General features: G+C 35.8%; 1 protein-coding gene across 1 annotated transcript in view; it reads left to right on the forward strand.

Annotated features, from left to right (window-relative positions):
• Znf804a (zinc finger protein 804A) overlaps positions 1–22,489 on the forward strand; it is a 213,720-nt gene that overhangs the window by 181,294 nt on the left and 9,937 nt on the right. The window contains exon 2 of the mRNA XM_005065109.4: positions 7,034–7,177. Within this exon, the coding sequence (XP_005065166.1) occupies positions 7,034–7,177 (144 nt within the window). The remainder of the gene's footprint in view (positions 1–7,033; positions 7,178–22,489) is intronic.

Below are 22,489 nucleotides of genomic sequence, written 5' to 3' on the forward strand. Positions count from 1 at the left end.
CTCAAAGTTATAAAGGTATGTTCCTTCATTTTCCTTCTTAAATAAATTTTCTAGTTATATTAAGAGGAAAAATATAAGAGATATAAAGATAATGTATAAAAGGAATCATACTTTTCTAGAAGCAAAATAAAGAGGTGATAATAAGTCAGTAGGATTTTTTTTAGATATGAGCAGATGTAAATAAATGTTTCATGTGAACATCTGGTGTAAGAACATTCTTAGGAGAATAAGTGACAAACCTTATTACTAAGGTGAACATAAAATTGACTAAGTTATAGAAGCATTAAGGAAATTAGATTGCTCATGGTGTGTGATAATGGTATAGTATGAGGGTAGAGCTGTAGCTGAGACTCAAAAGCATTTGCTATCTGTAGCTCTGTGTGTATTTATACTAGTGACGGTGAGAGAACATTGAAGGTATCAACACAAGAATAGTAATATCACCTTCAGTTATTGAGTGAACAGTAGCTTGTCAAAAAGTTCTTCCCAGAAAACACTAAAAACATTATCAAAGCAAGTTCTTGAATTAGGAAATGAGAATTTTAATTCCCAAAGCCTTCTTTTGAGGTTATTAATTTGAGAAACTAGTTCAGAAAGCAAAAAGAAAATAGGGTAGACAAAACTGATGTAATGTTATGATGCTTTCCACTAGCAGAAAGCCACGCTGTTTTCCCTGGATTATCAGCACAGTTTTATAAATATCTGCTTCAAATAGAAAAAAAAATCCATGCCTAAATTCTCACCTTGTAAACTGATTTCTGTGTGGACACAGGTAGCTTTGACTCTTTTGTACTCCTAGGTTGGTAATATGGTAATATACACTCTTAGGGTGAGATTGAAAAGCACCTGCTCAGGCAATGAAAGACACCTCAGCATAGACTAGGTGACAACACAGTGATACAAAAGCTACTGAGTCACTGACACATGAAATTAATATTTCCCCTCATCTCTTTCAAGTAAAAGGTGCAATCAAGAAAAAAATTAAAGAAACAAAGCATCAAAGCATAAATATAAAACAAAAATACACACAGCTCCGCACCCACAGAACCACAAGCTAAAATTAAAAAAATAAATAAAAAGCAAAACAAAAAAGACAGAAAGCACAAAAGAAAGTCAATCGAAAATGCTAATGAGGTTATTTGGGGTTGGCTAGCTTTTCCTGAGCATGAGTCAATAATATGAGACTCCATTGGAGAAGACTGATTGTTACTTTGCCAGGGGATATCAATTGCAAATGACTTTATGGTTAATAATGGGAATTTGTGTCTGTCTCCTTTCTGCATTCTGGAATTTCCTCTGACTTGAACCTGTACATGTCTGTGGATACTGTCAAAACCTATGTGTGTTCTCATATGCACCTTCCCTGATGTGTCTTGCAAATGCTGTTTTCTTGAAGCCCTCTGAAACCTCAGCCTCCCACAGTCTTTCTGTCTCCTCTTTTGCATAAATTCCTGATCCCTGATAGGAGGATAAATACATCCTTCCTAAGGTGAAATGTTCCAATACCTCTCAATCTGCAGTTGTGGGTCTCTATGTTAACTATCATCTACTGTGAGAAGCTTCTCTGATGAGTGTTCAGTGATGTACTGGCATACTGCTATGTTAGCAATATAATTGTAGTAGATTACCTCTAGTGCTCATGAACTTTCTAGACTCAGGTTCTTGACTTCATTAACAAAGCCAGGTAGAGGTTCCATTTTAGAGAACAGTCCTTAAATCTAAGTTAAATACAAACAAATAAAAAAAAACCCAAAAAGGTGGTTGGTTAGTCCCATACTATTTATGTCACTACATGATGGTCAGGGATATATTTCAATAACTATAAAACAAGGAGAGAAGCCTCAGTTGCCAGTTGCAAATGATCCCTAGGTTGTGATGAGTTTGCTAGTATCCTGTTGATGGTTTTCCATTCATTTTCACCAACAATATTAGATTGTTATTTTATTCTATTTTGTTTTATTTTAGTGAGCTAATATGGCTCTGAAATCAGAATGATCCTGGATTCAAAAATAATTCAAAAATATTCTCCTTCAGTTTTTTCTAAGAATTTGTAAGATTGTTTAAATGATGGACTTTAGCAAAAATTTAGCAGCACTTGTGGTTTCATTTAACCCAAAGCTTTTTATTATTCATTGTCACTTTAATCATTATTCATGGATTCTGAGTCTCTATTATTTCCTTCGTCATTCTTGGCAGGTTACATTTGTTTGAAATTTGCCAACTCCACCCCAACCCCTCCCCACCACCCTGGGATACCTGGTTTATTATCATACATTCATTCTTCCACTGACATTAGTGTTCACTTCTCTGGATCCTTTGCATGTCTGATATCAAAGACTCCATCTCTTTCTGTAGTTTTAATTTTATTTCAGGCTAATTTTTCTTTTTTCTATATTCAGATAAAGGCCTATCATGTCAATTTAACTAATGTATCTTCCAAAAATAAGAAATTTTAGTTTAATTTATTTAATCTATTATTTGATTTCTTTCTATTTTGTTTATATCTGCTCTGATACTTGTAGGGCCTACTTTCTGATGATTTCTGGCTGATTTTCCCCCTAGTTCTTTGAAAGGCAGGATTGGATTATTTAAGGTCATTCTCATAAAATATTACTGTAAATATGTATGTATCTGTATGCAGGTGCTAAAAATAGCATGCATAAGAAAGTCAGAGGTCAACATGCAGAAGTTGAGTCCAGCATATGGTTCCATGGTACTGTACTCACATCAACAAGCACTAATCCATGGAACCATCTCACTAGACACATTCTCCATTTTGATATAAGCATTTATTCCTAAGAGTTTTCTTTTTAGACATGTTTTTGTTACATCCTACATTTTCTTATTCTTTTATTACTTCTACTGTTTCAAAATAATTTCTTTTCCTCTCCTTGCCTAATTTCTCAAACCTATTCTTCAAGTTCATAGTTCATTCTGTTTGACCAGTTCATCAGCTAATATTCTCTAGTAAACTGCTTTTTATTTTTATACTTTATAACGTCAATCTCTTTGAAATTACTCAGTTAGTCACGAATTATCTTCCCAATATCATTGAATCACTCCCTCTCGTCTGTGTGTGTGTGTGTGTGTGTGTGTGTGTGTGAGAGAGAGAGAGAGAGAGAGAGAGAGAGAGAGAGAGAGAGAGAGAGAGAGAGAGAGAGCAGAGAGACAGACAGAGAGGGAGGCAGAGATTTCTCAAAGTGCTCAGTCTTCAAACATTTATTGATCATGTCAGTATTACTCAAATACCTTTGTTTTGGGGTCAGTTGCTCAGAGATGATTTTTTTTCTGTCAGGGGTTATGCCTCCTTGGATTTTTTTAAATCTCTTTTTGCCTTCCAAGTGTCTGCATATTTAAATAAATAAAGATTTATCTTGTTCTGATTGACTTGCCTGGGGAAACTTTTCACAAGTCCATCTATTTTAGGTTGTGGGTCCTCTTATTTGACATTGTGAACCTGTCTTCTGGAGTTCCCCAGCAGGTAGTTGTCATATGTGAAACAAATGCACTAAGCAGAAACTTGAAATTCTGGGAATCAACCTGAAACTTGGGTTTGAAGAGACCTAGTTATCATCATAGCTGGCCCTGAACCTGATGATTAAGGATAGACACACCTCTAGGATAGGCATAGTACCTGTGGCCTGATCCCACATGTACTTTCTAGGTTATATCTTGGTTCTAAACCCATGAATTCAAGTTTAAGTTTTATGTTTCTGGACATGCCATTCAACTATTAATGTGCTGAAAAATGAAAAATTCTTTTTTCTTGCTGTGCTGAGGTCAAACTCATGACTTGTGCATGCTAGACATTGCTCTACAAATTGAAATAAATCTTTAGTAGTAAAAATATCTTAACTTTATGATTTCATTTCAAACCTGGATATTGCCCTCTTAAAAGCAAAGTTTCAACCTTAACTATTTTATTAGAATATAAAACTTGATGGGTTAAAACATGACTTTCGTGACTTTATTCTTCACTTTCTGCCATCACAACCAGTAGACACTTTAACATTTGTGTTCATGGTTAAATATAGAATGACTATGCCAGGTAAAGATAGATTTGTTTTGATTTAAGCAAATATGAGTAATTATTTCCTTTTTCCATTATTTAATTATATTCCTTACCTTCTGCTGTGGTTAAGTTGTGCTGAATATATGTTAACATTGTTCATCATAAGAGCCAGTGCTTGTTTTAATAAAATGCAAAAGGAAGATCAGAGGACTCAAGAAGCAAGGCAGCAAATTATGACATATTATTTTTTTATAAATTTTTATTGAAATCAGAAACAATTTTATTTTATATATAAATCCCTTTTCCCTCTCCCACCCATCCTCCCATGACCTCACCACCCACCCCATTACACCCACCATCCACTCCTCAGGGAGGTGAGGCCTTCCATGGGGGATCATCAAGGTCTGTCACATCATTATTCACTATTAGAGTATTATTATTATAAAGAATAAATCCTGTATCTTGAAAGAAACACCAAGATTATGTAAGCAAACATTGTTGTTAATAGAATTACATGAATAATGAAGAGATTTTACAAAAAAGTTTCTGTTGAAGAACATATGAGAACCATTTCAGCAAGCAATAAAAATGACTCCGTTATAATATATCCTATGTATTGACTGTAAAGTTGCCTCCGATACAAGTATTTACACCTGAAATCACAGTACTAGTTATGTTTTATTTAAATTGCATACTTTACAAACACTATTTTCCTTATTCAATACAAATTCATCTAGAATTCTATATAATAATAATTCATTTTATATCTTTTAAACTTCAAATGCAACAAAATACTACATAAAGAATAGACAGGCCACTTGAAACATGATAATTAATCATTTAAATTCATGAACTAATAATATGCAAAAGTTTCCAAGGTGCTAGATTTTTTTAACTTTTCCTATGAAGTTAATAAAAAGTAATTTCATCTAACAATGAATGACCTTTCATAAATTGATTGAGAGAGTAGACTATTCATTCCCAGTCTTGACAAGTGGCTAGTTACCATAAGACATGCCACACTTTATTATATGTGGTGTACATAAATTTACTCATTACAACAAACAATGGTATAAGGAAAGTAAAATAGTTAATCATTTTTAATAAACTACTTCTGAATATAACATATGTATGCATATGTTGTGTGTGTGCACTGTGTGTTTGGTATGTACATGTGTGGAGGATCAAAGTAAATTTCAGGTTTCTTTCCTTGATAAATCTCCACCTTCATATATGAGTTTCACATCTGTAGCTTTTTAGTTTTATATATATGGATGTTTTGCCTGCATTTATGTTCATGTCTGGTGTCCACAGAGACTGGAGATGAACTGAATGCTCTGGAATTGTAATTATAGAAAGTTTTGAGACACTATGTGGATTCTGAGGACTGAACTCAGGTCCTCTACAAGAGTAATCAGTGACCTTAACTGCTGAGTCATCTTTCTGTTGTAGAAACTCATTCAGCCAGTAGATTTGGGGGTACTGACTCTTTGGGCATGGTCTGAGGTGCTAAGTGTGGATTGATAAGCAGGGAGAAGAAGCAATCTGACTCTCTAGTGTGGTAGTCAGAGATCTGATCGCAGCTTTCTGTGCCCCTTGGCAGAAGACCATGACAGACAGCTCTCTACCTTTATTGCTATTCTTGTGTCCCCCAATAAATATTTGCTATCCTTTTATTCAGGCTCTCCTGGACATCCTTATTCCAACCTACATTTTTCAGCTTCTTTTTTTTTTTTTGAGTCAAGATCTTTCAAAGAAGCTGAAACTAGTGATATATTAATTAGATCATTTTGGCTGGAAAAATTCTCCAGGGATCTACCTGTATCTACCCAACTAGTGCTCGGTTGTAGGCATGCCTGCAACCATCCTTTTATCTTCAAAATTCAGTATCTAGGAACATGAACATTGGAAATGGCATGTGATTTCCCTTTTTATTTTTCTTATTTATATTTTCATTTTTTAAAAATCTTTTTTATTATTTCACATCTTCCCCTCCATCTTCTCTTCCTTTTCCTATCTCCATCTCTCAGTACCCCACCCCGATTCACTCCTCCTCAGTTCCTAATGTAGCAGGCATCCACTGAAGTCAAAAAAGCATGCCATATCAAGTTTAGGCAGAAGCAAACTCCTCCGCCTACATCAAAGCTGGGCAAGGCATCCCAACATGGGAATTATGTTCACAAAATCTAGCCTTTTATTCTCTTGAGTTTTGTTTTATGTGGGGAGGGCTGTAGAGGTGGAAGACAGATAGGAATGGACAGGAAGTAAATGAGATCAGAAAAATAATGTAAAAGACACATAGAATAAATAAATAATAAATAAACGTATACACCTGATCCTGTTCTTCATTCTCTGAAAGGTAGAGATGTCAATCAATCTTTACTACCAGTAAGCATCATGAATATGAAGTGTTACTGCATCTCCTTCCTTCCCTCCTTTCTTTCTTTTTCATTTTAGGTGAATAACTTAAAGATATCTAGAAAAGTATCTTATTATCCAAAGGTTCAAGTTTATTTAATTAGAATGAAAATGATGATAGGGTCAATCACATGATGAAATTAATGCAGTTTGGATGAACAATAAATTTATGCGAACATACATGAAAAGAAAGAAAATATCTTGCTTGCATATATATGTAGCAGTACAAAACTCTTTTATACACATTTCAGATATTTGCTAAAGTGGATTTTGCATGAGTTAACAACGGAAGTCTACACAGTTGCTGTTGGAATCTCATTTCTAATATTGGTACAGAGTATGTTCAGTTAATGCTTCTTTCTATATGAATTACATTCTTGTTTGTATTTCTGCTGGGTTTTATTTTTCATTTATATTGGCTTATATTTTATTTTGATTTCTTAAACTCATATTTTTGTTTTCAAATTTGGATTGCCAATTTATCCTTATTTGTTCTTTGTCCTGTTTCTAGCTCTAGTTACTGTGCTAAAGCTGACAACTTTAAAGACAAAGCATGCTCAAGGGAGAGCTAATTGTGTGAATCCTTGAAATTTTATGTTTCAGGACTATGCTGAGAAGGAGAACACTATTGCCAAAGCTCTGGAGGATCTGAAGGCAAATTTTTACTGTGAACTCTGTGACAAGCAGTATTATAAGCACCAGGAATTTGACAATCACATTAATTCATATGACCATGCTCACAAGCAGGTAAGAAAGAAAAGTCAAAAGTTAGCATTTTAAAGCTTTGATAGTAGACTGACTTGTTAAGATAATATTAAAATTTTGTTTTATATTCTTCCAATTTACAATTTTAAAAAAGTGATGTTAAACCTGCTTCAAAAAACCAGAAGCAATGTTTGAAATTAATGTCTAATACTGAAAAACAGTCACTGATCGATTGCCTTTTATTGTCCACATTTGTTTTGGAAAAATATTCTACAGACAATGATGTACTAAATGCCCTCAAATATATATCATATTAAAAGTTTTTGTTCAACCTTACAGTCATTGTGTACCAGTAACTTTTTATATACGAACTTTTACATTCCTTAACGATGAGATACATGTGCTGGAAGATGCAGCCTTGGTCAATTTTTATAATGAGATAAATTTCCTTAGACTGTACTCACACTAGAAAAGGCATATATGAAGTCAGTAGGTTGTGTATTTTTAAGTGACCTGTCATCACCTCATGTGCCATCTAAAGCTGACAAAGCCATGATAGAGGTGATGACCGTGTTCTTTATAGAAGCATTCTAGATTTCAACTACCTTCAAAATCATGGAAAAATGGCCCACGGATACTTAATAATTATGTACATGATATGTATATGACATGGTTTTCTTTTGCTGGTATTTTCATACTAATATTAATTTTAACTCCAAGATTCATGGCTTGCCAGAGTATATAAATATAAATTTTAAGCAGTTACTAAGACTAAGACATGAAATTATCACTGATTTTTATTTTATAATGTGACAGCTATTTACCAAGACAAATTTAATTTTTGTTTATATAATGATGGAAAACCAGGTTTAGCATCAATTTGTGAATATTTTATTTGTTAAAAAACACCCACAAACACTATTCTAAATTGATTTTGGTAGAAAAAAAAGGACTATGTTTGAACAGATGAATTCACACAAACTTTACATTAATATTGTGTTAAAATAGGATGAATTATCCAGTATAAATAGGAAAGAGTAGTGGGGAATTATCTCATTATATGCTTACAAGAAAGTCATATTGTGTTTTACTGTCAATGTTCCAGTTTTTCATATTGACTAAAGTATGTTCAGGATAGCTGTTGTAGGAGGTAAGTCAACCTTCAATTACACACATGACTAATTCATGCATGGTTAGCTTAAGGATCTGTCCTTCATTTGTTGCTTCCCCCTGGTGTGTAGTAGATCTCTGACACACCTTTGATTATTCCTGGATACCTAACATTTTAAAATATTTTGCATATCCCACTTTACAAGTAATTAGTTATTCTAAATACATGGATGTGTATGTAGTTTTAAGACTACTTACCATTAATCTGTATTTTGACAATAAATGCCAAATTGTCCATATGAAAATTCACTTAAGTAAGCCTAAGGAACTTTCCAATTCCCTATTCTCAGTGAATTTAGTGAGCTTGTTACTCCTGTTTTCTTTTTAATTCTAGACCTCACTTTATTAAAAAAAATAATAAGGCAGAACTGTCATGGACATCAGGTTTCTACAACTAAAACCTCTTTGTGGGATTCAGATGACTACCTTAACCTATAACTTGTGTAAGGTTTCCTAAAGAATGAAGCACACATTATAAACAGAGAAAAATACAATATAAAATGCAAAGAACAGTTTAAAAATGTATACCACTCCCTAGTCATTTTGAATAATGCCTTTTTCTTTTTTCTATTTTTAATTGAAAATAGTTGTTTAACACAAGACACATGCACATAAACACTTACATGAATGCATGTAAACCACACATTCTATCCAAATAAGCTTAGAGAAATTAGACTATATCTGACTTGTTATTTGAAGACCCAGAGTTTCCCACTTGACTATAATAAATACTATTATGAAAACAGCACACTTATAGTTCACTAGTTTAGCATGACAAATACTCATTCTCTTGATGAGCAAAACCTGAGATAACGATGCAGTAGTTGGCTATATCATCATTATATTACCTTGCTATAAGACAATGGCACATCATTTGAGGAGTGGATGGGGTATGGGATTGGGGGTTGGTGAGGGCATGGGAAGACAGCAGGAGAGGGAACTGGGATTGGTATGAAAAATACGATTATTTTAATTAAAATAAAAATGTATTAAAAAGAAAAAACAATGGCACACAAATGACAATATGAAGATTCAGCATGATTATCATCTCTCATTAATGATGTCATGGATGCTTTAAGTAACATCAAGGGAGGCACGAATTGGAGGCAGATGATTTATAGATTTGTCTTGTCTTCTAAGAACTTTAGTTGGAATACTTTAACAAACATAAAATATTTACTATCTGACTATATTCAGACCTAATATTGAAAATATAGATCTTCATCCATGAATAAGTCCACTCAAGAGCTAAGAATGCTAACTTGCCAAAAGTACAAGTCAAATACACACACACACACACACACACACACACACACACACACATGCCTATGCATGCACACACACAAAGAAGAAATCAATCTCAAAGGATATTGGACAGCTAACATATAGAGAACATGGAAATATCTATTTGAGAAGGTTCTCTGATCTGTTTGAATGAGCTTTCTGCCCTTGCAGCATTCCTAGGTCATTTTTAAATCCAGAGAAATCAAGTAGTCTTAATCTCACCCCCAAAACTGCTGTAATCTTCATTCATTTCTTGTTCTTATCTCTCCTTGTGTGTTTTCAGGTGACCTAAGGATGAGTGTTTTATGATCAACCTAACTTGCTATTATGCATTCAGTTACAATTTTTATTTTATTATTTTTTCAGTTCACAAAAATTTGTGTAATTTTTAGAATTGTGTCCATTACTTGAAGTTTCCCTATTAACATTCTGAATATTTCTATGTATTTCTTCATTTCATTTAATTGATTTAAAATCAGTATTTTAATTATGTTCAAAAATTATTTTATACTTGTTGTCTCTTTGCATGCTGCAAACAGCATCTTTTCCTTTTGATATGGTCATTATTTTCTGAAAGATCTTCTGGGTAGGATGGAATATTTGGCATTAATTCCACTCTTTGCAATATAGTTTTCTTTGTGCCTTCCCATCCACATCCCTATTTTGAAACAGAATGGTTCTTAAATCCAAGTTTTCTACAACCTTGCTATTGATCGATTATTTATAGTTCATTCTGAAAGGCAATGTGAGGTCAAAAAGGTCCCCAATATGCAACTGAATGTTATTCCCTAGGAAAATAAGGAGTATCTAGTAAGAGCAGTCTGTTCCCACAGCTTACTCTCTATGTTATGGCTGAACTGTGGTCCTTACTCAGTTGCTGGCCTGGAGTCACCAGTATAATATTTGTTTCCTGATAGCAATGGAAAGACAGACGAAGGAAAGCCCTGGCCCAGACTGTTATGTTACAGTTGCAGCCATTAAAGCCATATAGTCTACTACTTCCTGTGGCCAGGGTTTCCAGAATCTATTGCAACACTGGGGCAAACAATGGCCCTTAATGATGTAGAAAGCATAACTGCGGTAAGAGTTAAGGCACAGGACCGCTGCAAGAATTCTAATGAAATGGGGATGCTTTTCTTCACCTGGCCCTAAAACTGTCCTGGAGGCTCCATTCTTAGACTGTGATAGGGAGATAGCATCCACTAAGATCTGCCTACTATTAGATTTCAACAAATGGTACTGTGCTTAGTACCCTGTAACAATTCCAATCTTGTCCCACATGCACTACACAAATGTGGGCTAGTTTTGGTGAAGAATTTTCTTTGCTCAATAAGACTTGTGCTAGACTATTCTGTCCTCAAGTCTCACAAATACACGAACCCACGCAGCTTCAGAGATACACTGGCACACTGTAGCTGGTGGGATACAGGCTAAGACCTCCTTCTCATCAGGGTTAATTCTTTGCCTAGCGGAAGAGCTAGTCATTAGGATTCAACAGTAGCCAGTGATCTGCGATTAGCTCTGCTACCTAAGAACAAGAGACAGTTGTTGCAGACAGTACTTCTGTCAATAAAGCTGATAAGAACCTAGTTCATGCATAAGTCTAAACAAAGAGAAATGCACAGTGTTTTGGTGATAAGAATGCTTTGGACCTATGCAAAACTGGCCGTGATCAAGCTTGAAGCAGTTCAAAGCATACAGGTCTCTGTCTGGTGCCTTTAGAGTCCTAGAGGACTCACAGTGTCCTGGCTTCCTGTCTGTTTACGGATCTTGCTATTGTGGGCTTCACACAGATAATGCAATGCAAAGCCTTATACAGTCCCTAGAATCTGTGGTTAGGTGGATGGTGTCTTGCTTCTCCTTTCTGCTGCCTGAGGTTGTAGGAGGAGGAGTGGCGGAATTCCTTATTAACAGTTTCAGAATCTCATCTGGTAGATAACAGCACAATGAGATAGGATTCTGTCAACATAGAGAAATTCAGCTTTGGGCAGGAAATAGACAAAGTGATTACAAACCATTATTTTGAGATGCACTTCTAGAATGGCTACTATTTTTGTTGGGTGTTTGCTTATTTTTTATTGTGAGACATTTGCTGTCTGCTTAGGCATATCCTACTATTCAATATGTATAACGGGTTAACCTTGAACTCTAGGAATTCACCTGCCTCTGCTTCCTGAGTACTATGATTAAAGGAATATGCCACTGCACAAGGCTAATAGCTATTATTTTTAAAACACAAGAAATAGCTTCATACAAGAACCAGAGAGTTTTTAAGGATTGGTATATAATCCAGTGCTCTCTCTCTCTCTCTCTCTCTCTCTCTCTCTCTCTCTCTGTGTGTGTGTGTGTGTGAGTGTGTGCCCATAATGCTGGTTTAATTATTGAATTCTCTCTTAACAAATAACATGATTATAATATGTGTTGATTAAAAGAAACAGTTTAGGATATGTTTAAAGAAGTTGAAAGATTAAAAGTAATATCCTGGTGATCTTTATAATTCTTGCTGATTGTATGTTGACTCAAATATATATCAAGGGACATCCAATGTTGAAAAAAATCATACAATCTTGTTTATAAGTACCCATGAGAAAAATACAGCATAGATATATAACAAACACATTTGAAAACTTAATCATATGTGCACCTTTCTGTGATTGTTACCAACTGCTGGTATGGATGGGTTTTCTCATCTTTGTCTTTCTGGTGTTCTATTATACTGTCTACATGCATATGGTTCAGAGGTGTGGATTTCATTGATTGGTCTAGATATAAATTTCAGGAATTCTAAGTTAACAAGTATAGCATATAGTTAGTAATTGTCAATTTATAATTGTACTGTATTTCACATTTTAAGTGACTTTCATATTAGATATGAATAAAACAGTTTTCAGCAGTGTATTATCCTTCTAAATTTTAGTGTCTGAGATAAAAAAAAGGAAAGATCAAAGACTCAGCATCAGATTAAAAGGAAAGATTTTCCTCTAAGCAATTTGACCTATTTGTCTGCTGTTCGCGTCAAGTCACACTGAGTCTGTCCACTCACCTGCCTTCCTATCGGCAATTCGGAGTTATTTTCACTGTAAGAAATCTGTCACACTGATGCAATGGAAAGGCGGAAAAGGGACTGATTGCTTTAGTGCTATAGCCCCTCAAACATCCTGATTTTTGCTTTAGTGGTTACAGTGTGCCTGAAATACCTCCCAAAAGGCAGTGAAATGACCTTCACCTCAGCAAGTCAAGACTCAGCGTCTTGCAGCTTGCTGTTTTGTTCTTCCCCAGAGAAAGTTGAGGTCAGGTCAGGTTGTTGGAATCTATTATTCCTGTAGAGAATTCTATGGCTATGAAAATGGAAGAGCTTTATTCACAAATTTGAGCATTTTGTAATAATTCAAACTGCTGTTCAGTGACACTGAGAAAGAAACTACTTGTTATCTGTGTGTAAGTATATAAAATTAATGGGGAATTTGAAGCAATATATATGTATGAAAAATCATTTCCAATATTTTCCTTGTGTATACTATGTGATTTAATCTAATATCACTCTTTTATTTGTTAAACAATTATATTATTATATTTAGTACATATATCTCATCTTATTTTTGATATTATAATTTAACTACAATATTTTTCCCTTTTCAACACTCCAAATGCCTCTCTATATACATACATATCTATTCCTAAATAAACCCATTCAATTCACATAGTAACACTTATATATATGCTTTCTGGAATGATACTCATTGAACAATGAATTGGTATGCTCTCATCTGGGAAAGACTGTCTCTCCCACTCCCAGCATTCCTCAGTTTACTGTAGTTTTTGGTGTAGAGTTGAGGCTTTTTGGCTTTTCTCCTGCCAGTTTGGCATGGTTTTGATGTCATATTTTGCAGTTCATGTTTGGCAGTCATGTTGCTGAGATTTATAGATATAGCTTATGGTGATCCTAGGAGACACACTCTCATAAGAAACCCCCTGATCATCTGGAGTAACAATCTTCCCACTCTCTCTTCTTCTACAATGTTCCCTGAGCTTGTGTGGGGGCCTTATTATCTATGTTTAATATATATAGATATATATTATCTAGGCTCCATAGATCTGCATTTTGATCATTTGTGATTTTTCTGGAGTGATTTCTACTTAAAAGAGAACTGAACTCCTGGAATCCAGTGTCAGAAAGAGAGCACTGATGGGCAAAGGAGTTAAGAGTGGGCTAGTTTAAGCCATAGAAACAGCTGACCTGAACAAGGGGGAGCTCTTGGACTCCAGATTTATGGCTATGTGGAAAGCATGGGACTGCCACAGACCCCCTGAATGTGGGTGTCATTGGGAGGCCTAGGTAATCCATGGGGCCTTGGGTAGTATTTAATCCTGGTGTACAAATAGACTTTGAGTGTCCATGTCACAATATGGGAGGCTCTCTCAGCCAGGACTCTTGGAGGAGGGCCTAGGCCCTGCCCTGGATGAAATGACAGTTACTGGAGATACACCATGGAGGGTCTCACCATCCCTGGGGATCAGAGTGGAGATTGGGTGGGGGGCTGGGGGACCTGGTGGGGATGGAGGGTGAGGAGGGGAGGGCAAGAGAGCTGGTATTGATAAGTGAAACAAGATTATTTCTAACCTAAATTTAAAAAAGAACAAAACATCAAAAAAAAGAGAGAAGCTTCTTTGATTTATTATAATTTGAGAAATTATGTCAAAGATTTTTCATTTAGAAAAAGGGAAAAACCCTTAAGCCCCTCAAAATTGGCAACCCAATGGAATAGAAATATACATGCATTATTGATTATTTAGCACATATAATGGAAAAACTGTACAGTTTTGACTTTTCTTTTTTTGTCGAATTTATTTTTATTTTTTGTATCATTGTTTGGTCTGAATGTTGTCTGGTGCCTATTAAGGACAGAAGACATCAGATCCACTTGATATGAACTCTTGTGGAATCATAGATAGTTTTTAACTGCCACGTGGATGCTAAAATATGAGCCAGGGTCTTCTGCAAGAGAAAGGAGTGCTCTTGACCTCCAATCCATCTATCTCCAAGTATCAATATTTCCTATTTAAAACCACTCAGGCATTAAGCACCACTAAACTGTAAGTTTTGTCTTAAGCTAGAAACAAGTTTTAGACAAATGTATCATTTTTAGTATTTTAATGGAGGCCGTTTGTTGTTGTTGTTGTTAGTTTTTTATTTTTTAATTACTTTAATTTTAAATAGCTTGCTTTACATGTCAATCACAGTTCCCTCTCCCTCCCATCCTCCCGCACCCCCCCCACCATGCCTCCCAGCCTCCCACCCTATTCCCACTTCCTTCCACATAGGGGATATCTAGAGTCTGTCATTTCACTCAGGGCAGGGTCCAGGCACTCCCCTAAGAGTCCAGGCTGAGAGAGCATACCTTTTTGTGTTATGGGCACACACAGTCCAATAGTATGCCAGGGATAGACACTGATCTACTGCCCAGGGCCCCATAGGTTTCCCAGGCATCCTCACTGACTCTCACACTCAGGGGCCTGGATCAGTCCCATGCTGGCCTCCCAGCTGTCAGTCTGGGGTCCAAGAGCTCCCCCCTTGTTCAGATCAGCTGTATCTGCTGGTTTTGCCAGCCCATTCATTGCTAATTTGCTCATTGCTCCTCTCTCTCTGTCACTGGGTTCCATGGGTTCAGTTCAGTATTTAACTGTGGTTGTTTGCCTCAGCTTCCATCAGTCACTGGATGAAGGTTCTAGGATGGCATATAGTGTAGACGTCAAGTTCATTATCAAGAATAGGCATTTAAGGTGGTCTCTCCACTATTGCTTAGCTTGCTAGTTGGTGTCATCCCTTTAGATCACTAGAGGTCTAATTAGAGGTCTCTCTCTTCTAACCTATGACTCCCTCTATTATGGTATTTCTCATCCTTTTCTCCCCCTATTCTACCTCCACTCAACCTTCCTGTTCCCCCATGACCTACTCAATGGAGTACTACTCAGCAGAAAATGGAGGCCATCTTTATGAACTTCCCCACACCTTCTTCTAAGCTTGGTAGTTTAAATGGCATTTGCCTCTAGAGGCTCATATATTTGCAAGATTGGCCTTGAGTTTGTGGAACTGTTTGAGAGTGATTATGAGGTGTGATGATTAGACTTGGTGTGCCCTTGGATGTTTCAAAAGCCCTTGTCATCCCAGCTGGTTCTCTCTTTACCTCTTACTTGTATCAGATGAGATCTCCCAGCTACTTCTTCAGCACCACATGTGCCTGTCTGCTGCATTCTCTCCACCATGATGCTCATGCACTGATCTTTGGGAAACAAGAGCTCCAAATTAGGTGGTTTACTTTATAAGTTGGTTTGGTCTTGGTGTTTTGTCACAGCAATAGAGAAGAAACCAAAAGACTGCCTGTTCTCCTTTTCCATATTTATCATGCTCTTGTGATGGAAAATGGGTTCAATCATTCAGTGTTGAGAAAAAGGGAAAAACTGTTCAGAAGAAAGGCTTGTGCTTTCTAAGTATAAATAGGCAACATTAAAAAAAAACAAGAGTATAATATACTTTTTATACTAGTTTTGTTTTATGAATGTCAATTAAGTACTGAAAGCCAACAATGTTCCACTAATTTGGTTTTATTATTCTGTAGCAGCATCCATTTTCTGTAATTTAAAATAATTTAAATTATTCTCTCTTCTCTCTCTCCTTCCCTCCCCACTCTCTCTATGTGTGAGCATGTGTGTGTGTGTGTGTGTGTTTGTGTGTGTGTGTGTGTGATGTATTTGTGAATACTACAAGGTTCCTATGCCACAGTGTGCATAATGAGTACACAGGTCAACCTTTAGAAATCAGTTATTTCCTTCCACTTTTATTGCTTTTGGAAATAACTGGCCCATAGCATGCAGATGATTCAATGTTCTTTTCCAGAAGTGGAAGAAAGGCTTTTATAGGGGCAAAACAATATACTCCTGTAGGAGGCACATAGAGATAATACTTTCTACAAAACAAAGGGGTGACCTGGAGACCAAAATCCCACAGGTGATTCTTCTGTCTCTGTCTCTGATAGCCTTAGAATACTGGGATTACATATGTGTACCACTGCATCAGTATTTTTAATGTGGATTCTGCAAGTCTTTAGTTGGTATTGCAAGTAGTTTCACTCTTGAGCCATTTGGTGGCTCTTGTTCATAGCATTTTACTGACTTTGTTGGTAATATACTTTTAATTGCTTATCTTATATTTCTATTTTAATTATACATGGCTAATGATCATAAGTTAACAAAATGCTTCTGATGAAATATCTACTTTAGGAAGCAGTTTATACATTTATTATTTGCTCTTCTTATTTAGCATTATTTTTGCTTCTTGTTCTGAAGAAATTAAGAAACTTTCTAGGAACTATCATTAATAAAATCCAAATTATTCAGAAGAAAATTGATTATGAGTAAAATAAATTTGTAAATTTGTAAGTGCAATAGTATCATAAGTGACCTTGGTGCCAATATGTTATTGAACATTAGAATTTTAGTTGTTAATTCCTCCCAGATATAATTGTCCTACTATTTATAAACATTTATCTCAGAATATATTTAACAATACTTCTTAGAAATGAATATATCTGTGTTTATATTTTCTTTCAGTGATAAAAGTGGTTTACAATAAATTAAATTATAGTTTAATTTTAGAGTCACTTGAGAAAGTTAGGCAATGGTGACACATGTTTTTAGTTCCATCACTCAGGAAGCAGAAGTAGAATGGGTCGACACACACACAAACACACCCTATTTTTCCAGGGTCTTGTGTAGGTTCACATATTATTTCTCATTTTTGAAGCTTTCCAGATGCCCAGGGTTCTAAAGAAAGCTGAGATCTTTAGAGAGATTACTTATTCATTACTTCTAATGATGCATGCATGCATTCTTCTTCAATTTAGAAGACAAGCAAATCAAAATGCATTTTCTGAATGAAAAACAAGTCTTTAAAAGTTGTCCAATAGAAATGAAGAGAGAAGCATTGAAAATGGACAGGTTACATTGTTTGATATCTCTTCTCCAGGCCAAAAAGGAAAAAGCTAAAGAATCATTGCAAAAAGGTCATTGGTCTGTACCAGCGAGTCCCTTGGCCTCTGAAATTGAGACAGTGGAGCTGTCAGCATTTCCCATTTAACTGATGAAAACTACATCTGCCCAGGCCAGTTCCCAGACTCAGGGTTGTGACTTGGCCTGCCCCATTTATTACCTGCTGGAGCATGTGAAGGGTACTAGCCTGCAGACCCAAAGCTGCATAATCTACATAACAGAGTAGCAACTGGCTATCCAGGAAAAGTCCTAGCAGGGGTCCAGTTTTGCATGAGTTTAGACCTTTTAATGAAAGAATTGAACTCAAAAGGAAGATTGATGTCAATTATTTCCAGTTTAAAAGAAAAACTTCAAGGCATACAAGCTATAAATCTAGGCAGCTTCCTGGAGGAGGAAGATGGAGACAAGGAAGGAAGAAAATAATGTAGTCATATGGGAGAAAGAAGGCATCTTAACCTTATTGAGAAATAGTGAAAAATCCCAGGCATCTGAAAGAAGAAAAAGGAGATTTAGTAAAACAATAAATCATGTTTTTCTGAGTGACTCAGAAAAGCAGTTTATCACAGCTGCAGGGCTTCAGTTCCATAAGTGACTACACAGAGAATAGAGTTTCTGGGAGTGAAAAAGATGTTTCCTTAAGAAAAAATGATTATTCCACCTGTCTCCTAAGCATTTATTAAGGTGAACTGGTTTCCTGAGTACTGTTCTTTTGCCCAGGTAGCTGGCCAACCTAACTGGAATGTTAGGTCTCCAAGGCAGTATCCTGCCTTATCTGTTTAGTGTTGGTGGTATATAATTGAATGCAGAGCAGACACCTGGTATTGTATAACCACATTTGAAAAATAACATGTATAGAAATTTCTGATTCATTTAATCAGACATACCGATTTCTACTGAGTATTCAAAGATCTTGTAAACATCTCGATTATGTAGATACTACAATTATAGGGATGAACATACAACAAAATAACTTTTACTTTTGTTATATAATACAAATAAGTCTGAGATTAAGTTTAAATTTTAAATTACCTTCTTAGTCAACTAAAATGGTAATAAAAATAATCAAATATTGTTCAATTGATAAATAAAATAATTGTTACCTTATGAAGATATATACTATTTCAATATATATAACTACCTTGTTATGCTGTACAATATTAGCATGCTCTTTTTAAAAAATGGCATTACTCTCTCAGCCTGGACTCTTAGGGGAGTGCCTGGACCCTACCCTGAGGGAAATGTCAGACTCTAGATATCCCCTATGTGGAAGGAATTGGCAATAGGGTGGGAGGCTGGGGGGATGGGGAGTGCAGGAGGAGAGGAGGGAGAGGGAACTGGGATTGATATGTAAAACAAGCTATTTAAAATTAAAATAAAAAGTGATTAGAAAATAAAAAATAAAATAAAAAATGGCATTACAATCCAAGAATATAAAACATTTTAATTCTTTTTTTCTATTTTTTTAAGTTTGAATTTAGATTAGAAACAAGGTTGCTTCACAAGTCAGTTCCAGGTCCCTCTCCCTTTTGCTCCCCTCTTCCCGTGCCCTCCCCCCAACTCCCCCCACTATCACCTCATTACCCCAGGGAGGGTGAGGCCATCCATGGGGGTCTGTCATTTCATCTAACGCAGGGCCCAGACCCTCCCCCAAGAGTTCAGGGTGAGAGTGCATCTCACATTGTTGGATGGGAGTCCAAATTCCATGTGTATACTTGGGATGAATACTGATCTACTGCCCAAGGCTCAATAGATTACCTAGGTCTCCTCACTGACACCCCCAGTCAGGGGGTCTTGATCAGTCCCATGCTGGATTCCCAGGCATCAGCCTGGGATTCAAGAATTAACCCTTGTCAGGTCAGCTGTTTCTGGGGTTAAACCAGCCCAGTCTTAATCCCTTTGGTCATCAGTCCTCCCTCTCTGTTACTGGCTTTCTTGAGTTCAGCTCAGTGCTTAGACTGGGAGTCTGCTTCTTCTTCCATCAGCCATTGAATGAAGTTTCTGTTTCCCAGACTCTCTGGCCATGGGATTGTAGGCTGACACTCCCCAGATCTATGTCTAAAATCCATATATGAGAGAGTACATGCCATGTTTCTCTTTTTGTGACTGTGCTACCTCACTCAGGATGGTTTCTTCTAGTGTCATCCATTTGCCTGCAAATATCAGGAACCCATTATTTTTTTTCTGCTGAATAGTACTCCATTGTGTAAATGTACCACATTTTCTCTATCCACTCTTCGGTTGAGGGACATCTAGGTTGCTTCCAAGTTCTGGCTATTACAAATAATGCTGCTATGAACATAGTGGAACAGACATCCTTGTTGCATGAATGGGCATCTTTTGGATATATGCCTAAGAGTGGAGTTGCTGGGTCTTGTGGTAGGTTTATTCCCATTTTTCTGAGGAATCTCCATACTGATTTCCAAAGTGGCTGAACCAGTTGGCACTCCCACCAGCAATGGAGGAGTGTTCCCCTTTTACCACATCCTCTCCAGCATAAATTGTCATTGAACATTTTAATTCTTAACATTGTTAGTAATAGATGCATAATATACATTTGTAAAGTTGAGCCATAAATCAATCATCCTTCATTTTTTACTCATTCAAGTGGTTTGTGTCTTTTGAAAATAATCATGTCCATATCTCTTACAATCAAGTTTCTATTGCTCTCACTCTACTACTGAATATCTTATCCAGATTTTTGTTAGCAAATTTTCAAAGCCTCCTATTGTAAGAGGAAGTTAATCACAGCCATCCTGTGCCAATTCAATTTGATAAGCATTCATAAGCACTTACAATGCAGGAGACACTTCTTACCCAGCACTTAAGAAAATGAACTCAATAGTTGGAAAATCAGTTTTAGACAGAACACACACTGATTGCCAAGACTTTTATATTAGAATTAAAATGAGGTTTTATCCACAAAGAGAACCTTGAGTTAATAGAATCTAAAGAATGAGAGGCCTTGGGGAAAGATATTGTTCAGATCTGATATGCCATTAAGAGATTAGATGCTTTAAAAGCTGCCAGGAGAAAAGTCCAAGTGATACACATTCATGGTAATAATAGGAAACGAAATTTGAAAAAAAAGTAAAAAAAAAAAGACTTCTACAGTATCACTCAGCATAGTGCCATTGATTAAATAATGACTAGAAGGAAATTGCACCTTGAAGTCTGATAATATGCACTTGAATATCATCTCTGAAAAAAATGTATTTGCTAACATTTTAATAGATCACTCGGCACTGCACAGTGTATTTCAAGAACACTAAATTGATTTAGGAAATGGAGACGCTGATTCTTTGATGCTATTACTTCTCTTTGAGGCTATTACTACTCTATAAGATAAAAAAGCATACTTAGATTTTTTAAAAGCTACTGAAACAGTTTTTGATGGAAAGAGCTCTCCTAAATTCAATGCAAGGCTCAAAATTTTGGAAAGAGTAACAGTGTATAATACAATAACAGTGAAATATGAAACTATTTGCTGATGTCTGGAAGGAAACAAGTAATTGGTTTACTTATAAAAGAGAAAACAATTGAAGCTGTTTTTACTAGTACTCTAAATGGATATTTTATGTCATAGTGACTAGTTCTATTCTAAAAGATATTACTGGAAGCTTGTCACAGAATATAAATGCTGGAGAAAACTTTAAATATCATTTAAGAAGAAATGCATCTGAAAAGAACTACCAAAGGACATGCCTAGAAAGTAGAAATATATTTTGCTCAAAGTAGAAATACATTTTACTCAAATACAAATAGAAGCAAACTCAAATTTAGCTTTTTATTTTCCAATTAAATAATTAGTTCAAAACTTATGCTGTTGTTAAATTATGGAATTTGGGCATGAAACTTTTAAATTCCTTATGCTCTTATTTTAGGAGTTAGATATTTGCCAAAACCTAACAATTGAGAATACGTCTGACTGTCCTGTTGAAATCACAGTTCAGCAATAGTAGTGACAGAGAATCAATGTTAAAGTACAGGAAATGAAGTGTTCTTCTTTAAAAAGAAAAGGAAGGATGGAATGATGGATAGAAGGAAGGAAGGAAGGAAAGAAAGAAGGAAGGAAGGAATGAAAATAGAACCCTACAGTTCAGTGACTTTTGATGACAATCCAGTTAGTGCTGAATTCAATCAAATTCTATTAATGGAACAGAAGATTGTATATGTTTACACTGGGTCTCAATTTATAATGGGCCTTAAAAAAATCAAATTAGAATATTCATTCCATGTGATAAATCTGTATTCATTGGCTTTCTCTAGAGAAAAGCAAAGCCACATCATACATGGGACAAAGGGGTGTGTGTGTGTGTGTGTATGTGTGTGTAAACAGTAGAGAGAGGTGATACAATAGATAGATAGATACACAGACAGATAGATAGATAGATAAAAATTTTATAGCTGCATCTTTTCTTTTCCCAAGCAAATGAATAACAGTGTTTGCCATTGCTGTATCCTTTGCATGGCCTGAGGGACTTGGACTTGACTGGCAATTTTGAAGGAATGAATAAAACACACATAAAGACATAAGGACAGAAAATCTGGGGATGGGATGGATTTTACTCTCTGCTTACTGGTGAACCGACAGTTCCACATAAGTTCGGATTGTTTATTATATAGATTTGAATGAGGAGGTGGGGTTATTCTACATAGATGAACAAAGAGAGTTATTACATATAGATAAACAAGGAGGCAGAGTCTGTGGAGTACAGCTGAATCAAGAAAGCAGATAATCAATGTCTGTAGGGAAGTTATCTTCAGGCTGAGAAGATCCAGGGGAAGAAAGCTATGATAGACATTTTCTATAACCATATGCCAGCACATGGACCAGAAGAGAAAATTTTGCCATTT

This window comes from Mesocricetus auratus, unplaced genomic scaffold, assembly GCF_017639785.1.
Source record: "Mesocricetus auratus isolate SY011 unplaced genomic scaffold, BCM_Maur_2.0 Super-Scaffold_100004, whole genome shotgun sequence".
NCBI lineage: Eukaryota > Metazoa > Chordata > Mammalia > Rodentia > Cricetidae > Mesocricetus > Mesocricetus auratus.